Below are 17,293 nucleotides of genomic sequence, written 5' to 3' on the forward strand. Positions count from 1 at the left end.
ATTGTGGTGGGGTCACAATGAGCTCAAATATAAATATATATATATATATATAAAAGATAAGTTATGAATGATGTGTTTTGCTCTTATATCGTGTACTGCCGATGAATTTTATAATTGAACAATGTAACAACAGCCTAATAAATAATAGAAAAAAACCAAAAAACCTTATTGGAAGCTAAATCTAAATATATAGGCCATGTCCAATAACATCCATAATCCCGTGTGTTTGTTTGGAAGTTTGAATTTTGGAACGGTTTGAATTTAAAAAAATTTGAATTAGAATAGTTGTATAAAGTGATATAAATAAGTATTGATACGATATTTTGAATTTATAATTGATTTTTAGTATAATATAAAAAATCAAAAGCAGGTATTTGATTTGATGTTTTTAAGAAAAAAAATTGGTGTGAACAGTGAAACAAACACATCACTATTTTAGTGTGTTATAATTCCATTAACTATTATTCATCCATCTATTTCATCCAATTGAAGGCGGCGAATTAATGCACATTATGTGCCTTATGACTGAATCCTGGTACCGCGATCCTCTATTGCAAAAATACTAATTTTAGTTAATTAAAATTTTGACTAAATTAGGGTTTTTAATAGTCACGATTCGATTCGTTGTCGCAGCTGTGGCAGCATCAAATCAAAATCTAAAAAAATTAAATTTTAATCGGCAGAAATTTCGGATATGTTATTGAATACCAAATAAAAAATTTGATCAAAAAATTGAAAGCAATTTGATAGATAAGTGAATTGTATAGCAATTGGACACCAAATGTAAAAAATTTTTATTGTGTTGACCAACATTGACCAATGGGTTAACCAAATATTGACCGACCAAAGTAACTTACACTCAATTGAATTTAACCAAGATAAAAAAAAAAGCAACTCTCTTTGTCTCCAAATAAGTTATTTCTTATCCAACACGATGGAATGAAACATATATGATGTTAGCTTCAACTTTATAATGTAAAGACTTGTTTCTAGATATGTTGATATTAATGTTGGATTTCATTACGTGCCAACTGAATTTGACTGAAGCCAAGTGGAAGATGTTTGTCTGTTTTTAGGAATTTTTCATGAAATTAAAAATACTTCCTCCGTCCCATAACAAAGTATCTATTTTTTTTTAGTAATTGTACTATCTACCTAACATTACAAATACCCTTACAACTTACAAGATATTACACAAATGTGATTACCTTTATATCACACAATACTAATAAGGTTATTTTAATAATTTCTACTTTATTCATACTACATTATAATATAATACTAATATTTTCTAAATTGTTGATGCCCAATCTATTTCACACATCATTTCGGTACATTCGACATAGTTATTATAGGAAGCCGAAGAATCCATTGATTTTCCACAGGCTCGAAAAAAGTAATTCAAGCAACAATAGTATTTTGTAATCTTTAAATTATTTAGGGCTAAAATTGATATGATTTTTTAACTTGTGATTTACACTTGCCAAAATATTCATTGGAACAAGCTCAAAACGACGCCTAATATTGTATAGCCCATTTTAAAATAGTCAAAATTGGAGAACAGTTAGCTCAATTTTAAATGATTTCTAGAATAAAAATATTTTGAGTAAAGATAATTTTTTATAAAAAACCTAAAAAAATTAGATATAAAAGAAAATTAAACCAAATTAAAAGGATACCTAACCAAAATATACTTTAATTGGTTGAATTGTTGCGGCGGGCGTCGATGCAAGTAGGAAGACCCTTGGAGCAATTGCAACGCCAATTAAAAAAATTGCTTCTTAAGGTCTACGTGTCAATGCCCATAAATACTTGCAATTGAGTATTTTATTAAATCCATCCAACAACCTTATTTTACAGGTACGAAGAGAGAGAGAAAAACACATCACCCCTTTCCTCTTCTTCCAAAACCCTACCAAAAAATCGCTCCTTCGGTACTCTCTCTCCGGTTTCGATTTCGTTTCTCTTCTTCCTCAATATGCTCGTATGGGATAAACAAGGGAGGTGGAGGTTTTATTGTTGATAAATAAGGATTGCCGCTGATGGAGGTAAGCTTCAACTTTCTCTTTAATTTTGAACTCGATTGTGGATTTGATTTGATTTTCAGTCAGTGTGGTGAAACTATATTTTCCCCTTCTTCGTCAGTATCTCTGCAATCTGTCCATACAAATTTGGTAGTGTTTGTTACTAAGTTGGATGGATTTTACAATTTTCTGCATATTAGAATGTAATTTGCGATTGAGATATGTGATTTTCAGATATGCTTTATTTTTTATGCTTCATCAAGATATGCGATTGAGATATGCTATATTCACTACATTTTTTGGGTACGCAATTGAGATATGTATTTTTTGGACTGCTTCATTTTTTGGATATGCGATTTTACAGTTTCTTGCTTCATTAAAGATATGCTTCATTAAGTTTTCACCTTAACCTGATTATGACTATGATGTTTTGTTGGCTTTTCTTGTCTATTATGTATCCTTTTCACTGTAAACCAAATCTACAATATCCGTAGTGGTTTTTCCAGAACTCGAACCAGGTAACTTTGTACCCAAATTGGATTATTGAAGTCAATTAAATGTATTTAATGTTTTCACTTAGATTGTCCTGACTGTTTTCAGTTCATTACTTAACGAGGAAACAACCTATATTTGATGTATATATTCTGAGTGATAAATTATGTTTCATACTGGCCTAATGTGTCCTATGCAACTTGAAAATCTCATGCTAAATTACATTATCACAATTGATGCTTTTGTTGTTATATTGTGAATAAGTTGTATCACATCTTATAAGTAAATTTTAATGCATAAAATATGCAATTCTTATTAAGTTATGAGATAATGTCTAGATGGGAAAAGGTTTTTAGCTATGAGGTATTGGCTTAATGCATGTACTTTCGATAAGTCACTTGAGATATTTCTTAGTGAAAGTTTTCGGGTATGGTTTTCAACATTTGACGGTAAGTATGATTTTTAGCATTGCTCATAGGATCCAAGAATTGCATGTCAATTGGTTGAATTATGTTATCTTCATGTCAATTTGTTGAATTTCGTTGCTAATTATATATCTTAACCTTGCACAATTCACCTAGTTTCACTTGTGTTTTGTCATTTATGTGTGCTATATTAAAAATAAGTTCTTATCCTACAATTTCCACAGAATACAGTCATGACAGACAAACTTTCCGGGAAGAGAGTTGATCAGGTGGTTGATTTAGTTGATTCATCTCAAACAAGTGAGAAGGCCCCAGTCGAGGCAAGTAACACATCTCCGTGTACCGACCATACCCCAACTCTACCTTCACATCAATATGCTTTTCCGAGCCAATGTAATATGAGTTTTAGTGGTCCTTTCTCTCCTTTCCAATACTACCCCCATCAAAGCGATCCCAGGTTATACCCAAATATGTGGAACTTTATACCACCCGGGGGTTCAGCTCCGACTCCTTATCATGAGACACAAGTATCACAAGCAAACACATCACCCTTCAATTCTAATTATCCATTGGTACCGTGTCAAGTTCCTTCACAAATACAGCCCAGTGTAAGGGTTGCTGAACCACACCAACGTGCAAATAAGAATTGGAGCTTGGATGAGGATGTAGAGTTGGCCATAGCATGGTGTAACGTGTCGACAGATGCAAGAGTTGGGGTTGGACAAAAGAGACAACGGCTGTGGGAGCGTATCTGCGAGACTTTTGTCGTACTTATGGAAGAAAAACATGGAGTCAGTAAATTATAAAATAAGAGAACAGCAGGAGGGTGTGAGAATCGGTGGTCAGAAATTCAAAATAAATGTACTAAATGGTCTGCCATCCGGGTTCAGGCACAATCACATTATCGGAGCGGTTGGAGCGCATTAGATTTTGTAGGTTTATTTTCAACTTCCTCTATTGCTCTCTATTGAAAAAGAATTTTATTCAAACCATTTATATATGTATGTGTGTTTTTACAGGAGAAATTTTGTCATGCAACCTTTACTGAAAGACACGGGACTAAATTCAAATGGGATGCATGCTGGAACATATTAAAAGACCAACCAAAGTGGATGGAATTTGGTAGCAGCAAGAAGAGCAAATTAAATGAGAGGTCGAGCACTTCGCGTAATGAAGACGTTGGCGAACGAAATGATCAAGGACCTGTTGAAGTACCATCGCCACTGACCCCTGTAGACAGTAATATATGTGTGAGACCTGTGAATATTAATTCGTCAGCAACATTCCCCACTCAACCAGAGCTAGTAGGACCTGCTGCAATCGATGCGGAACGTCCAATTGGAGTCAAGAAGGCCAAGGCTGCCAACAAGCCAAAGAATCAACGACAGCGACAGATTCAACAGCATGAGGAGTCCCAGGGATCGATTGCTCGATCAATCACCGCCAGTTTGATGAAGATCGATTCTGCAAGTAATGAAAGATGGTCAAAATTTGAGGAGGAAGACCGTCGAAGAGATTTGCAACGAGAAGAGGAGTACGGGGTCATATCTGAAAGATCAAAAACGGAGGTGATTTTAAGATTTAGTATTTTCAATACAATTATACCTTTACTGATGTGAAACTAACACTTGCTCACTGTTGTGTCTTGTAATGTCTTCAGCATTCAATAAAGATTAATAAAGAATATGCAAATATTGCCATAGAAGTTGCCAACATTAGTGAACGGTTAATGGAGGCTGAAGCGAAGTTAGAGGAATTGGATAAGGATAATCTGGACACTTTCTTCAAAGATAGACAATATGAAATGCAGAAGGAACAAGTGCAACATTACACGCGCGCACTCACGAGTATGTATCTCTATATTTTGTGTTTTCAAAAACTGCGAATTTTTTATTGCTCAATTATTGCCTTTCCCAGGGTTGAGAGCAACGTTGCAATCCATTGACGAAACAAGTCCTACAAGAGCGGATGTGCCGAATATAAGTGGTAGACACTGTGCCAATAGGAAACGACTTTTCAGCAACACTAGTGAATCGGAATGTTCTCTTGAAAAATGAAACACCAATAGCGCGGGAGGGTATGCATGTTGTTTTATACTGTGCGTTGCTTTTAACACAGGAATGGGGGTGCCATCGTTTAAATTCTACTGCCTTTTGACTAATGCAATGTTTCATTGCAGAAACGCCAATACGTTTACATACTAATATGGCGAGTCTGTCTTTTGATATATATATATATATATGTATATATATTAGATAGAAGTTAGGAGTAGTAAAGCAACTAACTTAATTTTGTTTATGAATAGGCTGTAAAGTTTTTTGAAGCAGGTCTTACTTCTGGTTGTTGGGACCTAATTTGTGTTTATTGTATATGCAGTAAATATATAAACTTTTGAGAGGTTTAAGTTTTACCCAACCGATTGGTGTCAAGCTAGTATACAATCCCTCGCAACAATTTATTTGGAAATAGGAGTTAGACCAAAAAAATAAATATACGTGTTTGTTATTATTTACATCTTCTGTTGTATTTGAATACTTTAATATATGTAATTTTTCTAGGTATTATAGTTATTGAAAAAAAAATTATTATAAAAAGTTGGTATAATTTTACTGTGATAGATGAAATTATACAGTAAATTATATTGATGAGAAGTTTATTTTATAATCATATAATTTATAAGTAAAATATCATATTTTGTATCTAATTGTATTTTTTATATTTAAAATACTAAATTAATATAAGGTATTATTTATTTAAAATATTATATTACATATATTTTTTTTCTAATTACTAATTTAATATACTATTTTTATATGAAAATTATTTCATCTGCACAATTTCTTTTTACTGATAATTCAATTATTCAGAACTAAAAAACATAATACAAACCGCTTCAACATAAATAAATAACGTGGCTGATGGATACACCAGATAGATATATATATATATATAAATATATATACAAAATTATCTGATTGTTGAGATCCGGTAAAGGAACAGGACACGACGATACCTCTAGATGTTTTCCCCACCCGATCTCATCCACTGGTGATTAATGAGATCATCGTGTAGTCTTACATTAGTTTCAGGATTACGAATTCTACCCATCCTGATGCGATATAAGAGACGAACATCTTCAACTGACTGCTCATGCTCGGGGAAATTTTGATTCTCTTCAATTGGTGGTGTCCAAACGGGAAGATTGTGACCACGCTCATCTTCGACAATCATATTGTGTAGAATAATACACGTAGTCATTACACGTAGCAAATCGCTTGTCTTTCGCATTCGAGCGGGCATGGTCAAAATACGTCATTTTTGTTGGAGTACGCCAAATGCTCTTTCGATATCTTTGTGACAAACTTCTTGCAATGTAGTAAACGCTCGTTCTTTGGTAGTAACAGGATTGCTTATTGCCTGCATGAAAACTGCATGCTTGGGATATATACCATCCGTCAAGTAGTATGGGAGGTTGTACTGCCTCCCATTCACCTCATATTCGATCGGCGGCGCTGTTTCGTCCATGTATCTGTTGAACAAGGGTGAATAATCCAAAACTATAACATCGTTATTGGTACCGGGCATTCCAAAAAATGCATGCCATATCCATAGGTCTTGGGAAGCAGCTGCCTCTAATATCAATGTTGGGTAGCCGTAGCGCCCATTGTATTGGCCTCTCCACGCCACAGGGCATGCATCCCACCGTCAGTGCATGCAATCCAGAAAGCCTATCATTCCCGGAAATCCACGTTCTTTGTTTTTAGCTAAGAGTTGTGCTAAGTCGTCGGTGGTCGGGTCACGCAAATATTGTTCCTTAAAAGTATTGATAATTGCTTCACAGAACTTTAACATAGCCACTCTTGCTGTACTTTCTCCTATCTTTATAACATCATCAACGCTATCGAAACAAAAACCATATGCGAGGATTCGCACTGCTGCCATAATTTTTTGCAGAGGCGAAAGACCTCTACGATTTGTGCAGTCGACTTGCTGACTGAAATACAGGTCGTTATTGCATACCTCTGTAAAAATTCTGGTAAACAGTTCCCGTCGCATTCGAAACCTTCGTCTGAAATATGACTCAGGAAATCGAGGCATCTCAGATAAATAGTCTGACCACAACTCTTCATGTCTTCCTTCTCTATCCCTATATATATAATTTCGTCTCGTTGGAGCTGCCGCTACTTGGCTGTTAAAAATTGCAGGCAAGATTGCCGACCATCGTTGAAGTTGTTCTTGCTGCAACAACAGTAATTGCTTACGCCGGCGGCGACGATGCTGTGCATGTAGTTGATCTTCCCGGAGATATGCTACTTCGCTCGAGTTATCGGATTCCTGCTCCTGTTGTCTATCCATGGCCGACGATGAACCTCTTTAAAAAATGCAGGGGCTGGAATATGGCTTAATTAGTGTATTGCATGAGAAGGAGTGGCTGGCTTAAAAAATGCGGAGCTTGAAATATGGCCAAATAAGTGTATTGCATGACAATGGGTGGCTGGCTTGAGAATGGTAACTATGTTTATATATATGTATATATATATATATATCATAGAACGACCAACCACTGCACACACATACAATTTGTATAAAATGGAGATGTTGCTTTACCTTTTTTCATATCAGTAATTAATGCCATGAAAGAGAACATATACAATTAATATAAAATGGAGCCACTGATTTACCCTTTTCATATCATATTAATGCCATGAAAGAGATATATGCATGCACATGTTTATTGCCATTGAAACAAATATATATATATATATATATATATATACATTCCACCATTTAAAATCTGTATTGTTCCTGCAGTGTTTTAATTCAATATAAAAATAGGTCATTTTTTCTCAATTGTCAAGTCCTACTACAATTTATTGTGATACAACATATCAATGACAATCAAAGTTCCTCAGTAAACATTGTCCTGCAGCTCCATTCCTTTCATAATTACATACCTCCACAGTTGTTCATTCATTAGCCTGCATGCACCTAATAATAAATAGAAATCACTTCCAACAGATATTCTTCGATCATGCACTCAAAAGATTTGAAGAAAGAAAGGGACACCTATCTATCTACATATTTATGGTTGCAAAACTTACAGTACTTAGCAGACCAACGCAGTGTAATAGTAAAATTTGGTTGATAAATGTGCACATCTGCATAACACATTAGTTGTAATGAAAATATAAGATTCAAAAACTTAACGTCAACCAATGACAATAGATACAAATGTTTTTACATTCTTTCACATATACTTCGTGTAATAAAACATCCCAACAGTTTCTGTACAATCAAAATATGCAATATTGAGTCTCAATATATGTAATAACAAGACACCAAAATATACTAAAACAAGAAAAACCATAATCCCCCTGGAATTATCTTACCTTATTTTGAAGGTGGTGATTGCGACGGTTTTGGTGGCTCCCATGGCTTCCCTTGCAGCTTGGCAAAAAGTTTTGACAACATCAAAGTCAGTGGCCCAGCCTTCTTTCCTGATGAAACCAGAGGTAGTTTTGGTAGATCAGGACAGGCAATGAGACCAAGAAGGTGAAAAAGTATGCAAGTCATTCACACAATTGAATAGCAATAATTTGACCTAACTTTTACATTTCAATATTCAGTTAAACTATAAATAAATCTTTTACAAATGAGTGTATCCACTTAATGGACTGCTGATAGTTTTTCATGCATTCATGTGAAACTCATACTATACTATGAGAATGTCTGCATTCAAGCATAGAGAACTGTCAAAACATATGGATTTAAAGTTTATGACAATCTGTAAAAAGAATATGATTAGATCACGCCAAACAAATGCTTGATTAAATTAAGTGAATGCCACACAGTTTATAAGAAGGGCTCACCTTTTCCTCTTAGAAGTCTTTCTTCCTCACCAACACGTCTCCATAGGGCATTGAGCAGCGATCCAAAGTACAAAGCAAAAACTGTGCATGTTATTGTTATCACATTGTAAGGCATACTAAAATCGGGAGTTGTCAAAGGCACTAGTAGTACTTCCGTGCAAGAGAGAACAGAGATCTCTTCCTGTAAGGAATGCAAATTATTTAAGTCAATGCAGAGAACTTTAAAAATCATTAAAAAGGGTTCAGGGTACTTTGATCAATACCTGCAATTTGGACAATAAGGGTACTTGTAAGGAATTATCAGCGAAGCTCATGTTTGCAAAGAAACCAGAGAAGTGTACTACTGCAAATGGAATGTCAAAACCCTGATTGGCATTTGGAGGGTATGCATCAATATGAAGAAAACCCTGTTGAAACAGTACAAAGAAATATGAGGAGAAAAAAAAGACACAAAGTAGAATTACATTAGCACTTTAAAGCTTCATAAAAGAGACCAATGAAAGAAACTAGACCCACTCTTAGTTTGACTAAATGCACAAATAATGCAAAACAAGAAAAGTTAGCAACTGTTCATTCAGTTTTAAAATGACCTGCTCAGCAATTTAATAAAACATTGTATTAAACATCTCGTAGTGAATGCTCCTACCTATTCACAACCAACCTCCATGTATGCTACACAAAGTCTATCTCCTAACGCAAAGAATATTAAAGAGTAGGCATAGGATACCTTAAACTGTAGAAAAGAACAATAAAGTCTAAACTAATACTCGATTCAATCATGTTTGGATCCACCTTTAATTAGTTAACACATTAGAGAGTTGAATGCCAGATAATCCAACATAAATCAACTATATCAAATAGAAATGAGGCATGGGAGAGGACAACTGACTCAAACCTTATTAATTGTCTCAATTGCACTTAGGCCCACCATTAAGTTAAGCCACCATAAAACAATAACACGTGTGCACGTGCTAACTTACTAAACAAGATCCTAAACAGTTGGTGTGTAAAACATGTATAACGAGCTATTTACTTAAAAATTACAATAAAATGTCCACTATAAAAGTTCACTTTCCAAGTTCAAACCACCACATCTCAAAGCTAGAAAATCTATAGTCTAGATGCTTCAATGATCACCAATTTTGGAATATACACTGATATTCCATTCAAGAAGGCAATCCCAAACTTGTTCAGATCAAAACTCAATAATTCAAAGGCTTCAATTCATTTCATCTACTAATGTTCACAAATTTCAACACATCTGTAAACCATAATGTGGAAACCACAGTTTAATACAGACACATGCTTTCTGAACAAGAACAACATCGAAAGTTTCAGTTACAAATAATCAAACAATATCTAAAAAGTAGTGGGAAGGAACATCGAAACTAGAAGATTTCAAATCGATTAACAACATTTTCAACCCAAAAATGCCCAAACACTATACCTATTCCAATCAATAAGTAAAAACGAAACGAAGATGTTTATTCGAACCAAAGCCCTAGCTTTGGCAACCAAACTGTTTGTTCGAATCAAAGCCCTAGCTTTGAGGCCCAACATCCTCAATTTATCAAAGCAATGCAACCAATATTCAATCAAAGCCTAAATATAAAATAAAATTGCTGAAAACTTACCGACAGAAACGACGATCCGCAAGCTTTACCAGAAAAATTTCGAGTTTGAAGGAGATTGGAGAAGTTTGGCGCAGACCAACAGAGCAAACTTGGTGGAAGAAAAGGAAGAGATGGTGACGCGGAGAGAGAAAAAGAAAAAGAGAAGAAATTTTGGCCCGTAGCGAGGCCTCCACTGTGCGAAGCCACGGAGACGGCCGGCCGAAAGTTTATCCTGCATGGAAGAGCCACTGCATATGTTAAATTTATACTGACGCTAGAGCTGTTAAACCAACGAGCTGTTCGGAACTCGGCTCGGTTCGGTCCGGTTAAAGCTCGTTCGCGCACGTAACGAGCCGAGCCGAACAACATAAACAAGCTCGTTTGATTAACGAACGAGCCCGAGCTTTGTTCGTGAATGTTCGTGAACGTTTGTTTAAATAATATATTTATTATAAATATTATTATATATACATATAAAATTATAATTTATAAATAAATAAAATATTAATTTAAAATATATAAATAAAATAATTTTAAATTTTCTTTATAATTTATATATAAGTTTAAAAAAAATAAGACAAACGAGCTCGAACGAACTCGAACGAGCTTAATCGAGCCGAACACGAACACGAGCTCAAACAACAAAAATTTTTAACGAGCTGAGCTCGAGCCTTACGAACGAGCTCGAAAGCTTAACGAACAAGCCCGAGCCTTGTTCGCGAACGTTAACGAACACTTAAAATTTGATTCGACTCGACTCGGCTCGGATCGATAACAGCTCTAACTGACGCCCTTAAGGAAGCCGCTCTTTATTTCGGTCGTTGCAATTGCTCTTAAAAGCCTATGGATGGATACACAGAACAGCACAACACAGCACTGGGACCTTATCGCTAATTTCTGACACCTCATCACACTTCAATGGCGACTCTACCTTCTTCAACACTTCAATTCCCCAATCTCCCCACAAAATTCTCCACTTCCCACCAACCACGCCGCACACTCAAACTCCACGCGCCGCCTCGCGCTGCCGCCGAAGACGATTCCTCCTCCACATCCACTTCATCTGAGCCGGATCCGGAGGCGGACAACGGCGACACCTTCGAAAATCGCCTCTCGCAGGTGCGTCGACGCTACAAGAGCGGAACGGGGAAAAAAGCCGAGGTTCGTAAGGCTCGAAAGGGGAAGAAAACAGGGGCGGTCGCCTCCGAATCGAGCGTGTTTCTACCGCCCGTACCGTTAAAAGAGGCGGTTTCGGAAGGATTGAACGTGGAGTTCGGATTCAGTTCGTACTCGGAGCGAATCAACGGCCGGATTGCGATTCTAGGGTTATCCGCTCTGCTACTGGTGGAACTTGCGACAGGTCAGGGAGTCATTAACTACCACACTCCGGCCATCATCTTCATCCAGGTGTATTTTGTGGCTGCGGTTTCTGCAATGTACGTTAAATATGAGAAAGAGAAAATTAGCGTGTGGCCACAGTCTGAGAAATGATTGCGTTGGCCTGCCTGAAGATTGAATCGAACATCTTCAAAATTGATTTAAGGTGTGTTCTTATACTGTGTTTGATCACAATGAATTGCTTGATTGATCAACTGCCTGAGTTAAAGATATTGTGCATATGTGTTTCTTCGATTTTCCAGTGATTTATTGTGTTGGTTTTGTTTAGTGTTTCTATGGTTTGATTATTGTGTATTGTAGTAACTGTGGAAGAGAGGGTTCATTAGGAGATTGGATTTGATTTCAGTTTGATTAAACAAAATAATTGAAGATTTTTGGTTTATTGGGATGATGATGATGAGTTTTGATTGAAGAAATTTTTGGTGGTTTGATGAAGGTGAGGTTGTGTTAGGTATTACTGAAATATAGTTAAGTCGATTCTCGAATTTAGGCAGCATGAAACCTTTGAACATGATTGAGTTTTTTTGTTGATGGATTACTGAAATTTAGTTAAGTCGATTCTTGAATCTAGGCAGCACGGCCCTTCAAACATGATTGAGTGTTTTGGTTAGGGGTGTCAAAATTGAAACCCGACCCGAAGAACCCAATCCCTTCAATCTGAAAATTCAGGTTCGCGTTGGGGTTTTCAGGTTCTTAAAAAATCAGGTAGACCCGCACACGAAATGAAAAAAAAAAAAAAAAAATGGATTGGATCAGGTTGATCTGATAATCCAAAATATCCAAATCAAATCAAAGGATAATCTGAAACTCAAACTCGATCTCATTGTAACCTGATTTTATAATTAAAATTATTTTTTATTTATTTCAAATTATATTATATTACAAAATAAAATAATATAAAAAATTTAAAATTATAAAAAATAAACAATATTTTAATTATGAGAAAAACAAATAATATGCATGTTTTTGTCTTCTGACTCTTCTCTTTTTAAAGTTGTTGCGGTTTTTATGTTTTTGTGTTGTGTTGTTATTTCAGCCTGAATTTATGTTGAATTACTGATGTTTATGTGTTTGTCAGCTAGTTTATGTTGTTAATATTGTTTTATTTTCTATTGGTTTTTTTAGGTAAGTTTTAAGTTTACAATTTTCAGGTTTTCGGTTTTGTTTTGTGTCACATTCTTCGGGTTTGTTCGGGTTATCCGGTGACTTGAAACAAATTAGGTTGACTTGAACGTGATCCAAAAAAATTTGTGTCGTGTTCAGGTTGAAAATCAGGTTTGGGTTGTACTCAAGTTGAGAAATTTTTTGTTTTATTCACAGTTCGACCTGACATAAATACGGTTCAAAAACACGATCCGATCATTTGGTATGAACATACATGATCCGATCATTTAGACAACATGTTCAAATTTTTTGTTTTAGTTAAGTCAATTGTTGAATCTAGGCAACATGATCCGATCATTTAGACATGATTGAGTTTTGTGCGGACAGAATATGTGAACATATATTACACCGCCTAATGCTGCTTCGCTCGGGATTTAGTATGAAGTTTTTATGTTGGCTCTTCAATTATACATAGCTTTTAGATGTAATACCGATAAGCTCCAAAGATGTAAGAAGCTCAATGTGTCTTACTTTCATATGTTGGTTGATTCTCGACCAAATGAGGGGATTTTTCTTGGGCTTACGTTTAATATAACTGTAGATCATGAAAGAACTCAAGCATATTAAAAAAGGTGATGAAATGTAATGTGTCTTTTTCCTTTTTTTTTTTTTTTTGTTATAACTTGCAAACTACGTCAGCAAGATAAACCACAAAGACGAGATAAGTCATAAAGATAGTAATGTGCCCTTGATTTTTTGGTGGCGAAGGAATATGCAATCACAACTTTTCGAATGCGCATGGGTAAGTTCTCTATTGAGTGTTATAACTTGCAAACTACACCAGCAAAGTAAATCACACTAGGCAAGCCAAGAGGCGATAGAGTTTTTTTTTTTTTTTTTTTCTAAATGGAAGTATTTGAGGGATAATCGCCTAAATAAATAAGGTAAGGATGATGGATCCTCAATAACACAAGGTAATGTTCAAGCTCAACTAGTACTGTTAATGATCCAAGTTAAACAAAATTTTAAGTGTACGTGTTCGTTCGTTAAGCTTAACTAAAGAACAAGGCTTGTGTACGGTTGTTAAGTTTTCGAGCTCGTTCGTAGATTTCGAGTTTAGCTCATTAAGAAATTTTAATTTTTGAAATCGTGTTCGTGTTTGTGTTCGTGTTCGACTCGATATTCATTCGAGCTTGTTTTTTCTCATTTGTTTTATTAAAACAACCAGAATCACAATTATTTAATAAAAGCAAAACAAACTATGATCCACCAAAAACTTAATCCAAGATAATATAACACAATTCAACACAAATTTAATCCAACATAAATCAACACAAACTTAATTTAATATACTTCAAACAAAATTTAAATGAAAATACTATCTTTTCAAACATGAAATCAAGATACACCGTCAAACCATAATGCATCAAATGACATATCCTTAACACTGAAAATTTGCAAATATTACTACATACATATGTTTGTATATCTAAATATAAAATAAATATAATTATAGAAGAAAATAAATACCCGAACATGAAATCAAAACACGTCATCAAACCATGAATGCAACAAATGATCATAACTTTGACGCTAAAAACATGTAAATATTACTCCCTCCGTCCGAGAAATTTTGTCCACTTTACTGTTGACACGAGAATTTATAAAAAAATATAATTAGTAAGTAATTAAGAAATGCATTACTAAAAATAATTATGATATAGTAATAAAAATTATAGATTAAAATTAAGATGGCTAAATAATTTAATTAAGAGTAAAAAATTAAAAATTATGAAATTTAAAATATGATTAAATTTTATATTTATATTTTCAAAAAAAAAAGAAATGAGAAATCATATAGGAAAGACGGAAATAAAAAATGTGAACATTTTATGTGGGCCGGAGAGAATAATATATACAAATGTTAGTATATCTAAATGCTATAAATCAAATATAACTATAGATCACAAGTAGAATATATATACTTGGAATAAATTAAAAAAAAAATTAAATGATATAAATTTTATGCCTTTAACTTTGAAAATATGCAAAAATAATATATACAAAATATCAATATATGTAAAATTAAAATAAATGGCTACACTAAATATAACTATGCAATATAATTTTAAAATGATAAATTGAATTACGATAAATTGTTTATTTCAAGGATTCAACTTGAAAGTTCAATTTCTTTATAATTAGAAAACTCCTTAACATCAAATTTTTCTTGTAATAGAATTTAAAAGTATATCAATTTAATTTAACATAGAAAAAAATATAAAATAAAGAAAATAATAAAAGTATTACTTTTTTTTAAGAAGTATTTTTAAAGTCATGTAATTTCTAATCTAATTATTGCCACAAAGTAACATTTGCACCGTATCAATCGATATAAAAGCCCTACGATCATCAATAACTCTACCATCGGCGCTAAAATAGGAATAGATAATATATCACTTTTCATTTTTGTGAATACTCGAAAACTCAATTTTCTTCGTCCACCAACCCAAAACATCAAGGTTTGCATTGACGTCACAAACATATCTACTTTTACTCAAATAAACATTCAAATCAAATTTTTGTGGCAGCGCTTTATTAGACTTACTCACGCATATATGAAACTTTGTTTTTCCGGTTAAACTCCACTTCCAACCCCACTAGATCCCAAAGAGTTAGAAGTTGAAGATCCTCCAATTTTCAGAATGTTTACGCTTTGATGCAAGCCTCTTTTCAAAAATGTAACTCGTGATATACTCATAGGAAAGATCATACAAAATCTTATTGATCTCACTCATGTAATACAAAGCTTCATCCTCACCATAAATTATTAGAAAAACAAAATCAATAAGCTTCTTTAATATATTGGATCTAAAAATAGCACCCAAAGACATCAACACATTATTGTCTCCACAATACTTGTCAAATTTTTCTTCTATTCTTAATGTCATACGCCTCATATGAAAAGAATGATACGTGGATCTGATGCAACTCAGGGAAGAATTAGTCGTTGGATATTCAAATTAAAAAATCATACTCCCTCCGTCCTATAACTATGTATCCATTTGCTTTTTGTACGGGGTTTTAGAAATATTAGTATTATATTATAATGTAGTATGAATAAAGTAGAAATTATTAAAATAACCTTATTAGTATTGTGTGATATAAAGGTAATGACATTTGTGTAATATCTTGTAAGTTGTAAGGGTATTTGTAATGTTAGGTAGATAGTACAATTACTAAAAAAGAAAATGAATACTTTGTTATGGGACGGATTAAAATGGAAAAATGGATACTTAGTTATGAAACGGGGGGAGTATTTTGATTTGAAGAAATAGGGAATTATATACTCCTTCGTTTCAAAACAATAGACACATTTGAGATTGGTATGAAAATTAAGGAATAATAATACTATTATATTGATATTAATAATAGTGACTATTGTTTTGGGACGGACAAAAATGACAAAATGAGACTATTGTTTTGAAACAGATGAAATATATAATATAAAAATTAATTTTTAGAAAAATATGTTAAAAAGATTTTTGTTGAAGAAATAAACTGTTTACGGATGGAATTAATTTAAGGGTGTGTTTGTTTCGGGTTTGGATTTTGGCTACTAAAATTTTTGAATTTGAATAGTAGTATAATGCGATACAAATAAAAATTGATATGATGTCTTCAATGTAAAAGTTAATTTTTAGTATAATATAAAAAATATATATATTTAATTTGATATTTTTTGAAAATTTTTTTGTAGGAATAATAAACATCTTACAAAATTTTTCAAACAAACACACCCGTATATTAGTAAACATCCTTCAAATTCTTTCAAACAAACACACCTGTATATGTATGCTAGAAAAACCAACTATGTTAAATATATGTACGGGACTTTATCCACAAGAAAAAAAAAGAGCGGGCTCAACCCAGTAACATACCTTTGCCCTACAGTGAAATTAAGGCCCAATTTTAAAATGATTCCATATATTAAATTTAAAATGATAATATTTCAAAATCAACATCATTTAGAAAGTCAAACTCGTAACTGCAAAATTAAATTATTAAATAATTAAAAAATTACACATATGTCATTGGATTAAAATTTTAAGTACTTTTATTATAAGTTTTGATACACTAAAAAATTTATATTTTATTCATCCTGTTGCTGCACAAAATTGTAGTAGATGAAAACAGGCAAAAATAAATTGATGTATAATGAAATTTGGAGTTTGACAAAAAAATATAAGCAACCACCTAGATAACATCAATCTTTTCTTTATCACAAAATAAAAGGCAAAATATTTTTTTAATTTTTAGTTCCAGTTTTTTGCTTATTTGATCCCATGGATGAAGACTTAGGCCAA

The 17,293-nt window shown here is 33.5% G+C and overlaps 3 protein-coding genes across 4 annotated transcripts; 2 read left to right on the forward strand and 1 right to left on the reverse strand.

Annotated features, from left to right (window-relative positions):
* The first annotated feature begins 1,847 nt into the window (after positions 1–1,847).
* Positions 1,848–5,453, forward strand: LOC127261888 (uncharacterized). Of its 2 annotated transcripts, none has more exons than XM_051290317.1 (5): positions 1,848–2,048; positions 3,166–3,873; positions 3,961–4,509; positions 4,602–4,788; positions 4,859–5,453. In XM_051290317.1, exons 3-5 carry the CDS (start codon positions 4,054–4,056, stop codon positions 4,996–4,998), a joined length of 783 nt encoding a protein of 260 aa, XP_051146274.1. In that variant the 5' UTR covers positions 1,848–2,048; positions 3,166–3,873; positions 3,961–4,053; the 3' UTR covers positions 4,999–5,453. The 2 variants fall into 2 exon arrangements, with proteins under 2 accessions (XP_051146274.1, XP_051146275.1); XM_051290318.1 differs by lacking the exon at positions 1,848–2,048 and adding an exon at positions 2,066–2,542.
* Positions 5,454–7,656: 2,203 nt separating this feature from the next.
* LOC127261691 (uncharacterized) lies at positions 7,657–10,793 on the reverse strand. Its single transcript, XM_051289987.1, has 5 exons — positions 10,446–10,793; positions 9,075–9,218; positions 8,812–8,992; positions 8,332–8,439; positions 7,657–7,930 (listed from the first exon to the last, which is right to left on the reverse strand). Exons 1-4 carry the CDS (start codon positions 10,791–10,793, stop codon positions 8,333–8,335), a joined length of 780 nt encoding a protein of 259 aa, XP_051145944.1. The 3' UTR covers positions 7,657–7,930; position 8,332.
* A 467-nt stretch (positions 10,794–11,260) lies between these two features.
* Positions 11,261–12,090, forward strand: LOC127261607 (uncharacterized). Its single transcript, XM_051289878.1, has one exon. It carries the CDS (start codon positions 11,343–11,345, stop codon positions 11,913–11,915), a length of 573 nt encoding a protein of 190 aa, XP_051145835.1. The 5' UTR covers positions 11,261–11,342; the 3' UTR covers positions 11,916–12,090.
* Positions 12,091–17,293: the final 5,203 nt, after the last annotated feature.

The sequence above is a fragment of the Andrographis paniculata genome, unplaced genomic scaffold, assembly GCF_009805555.1.
Source record: "Andrographis paniculata isolate CXL003 unplaced genomic scaffold, ASM980555v1 Contig64END, whole genome shotgun sequence".
NCBI lineage: Eukaryota > Viridiplantae > Streptophyta > Magnoliopsida > Lamiales > Acanthaceae > Andrographis > Andrographis paniculata.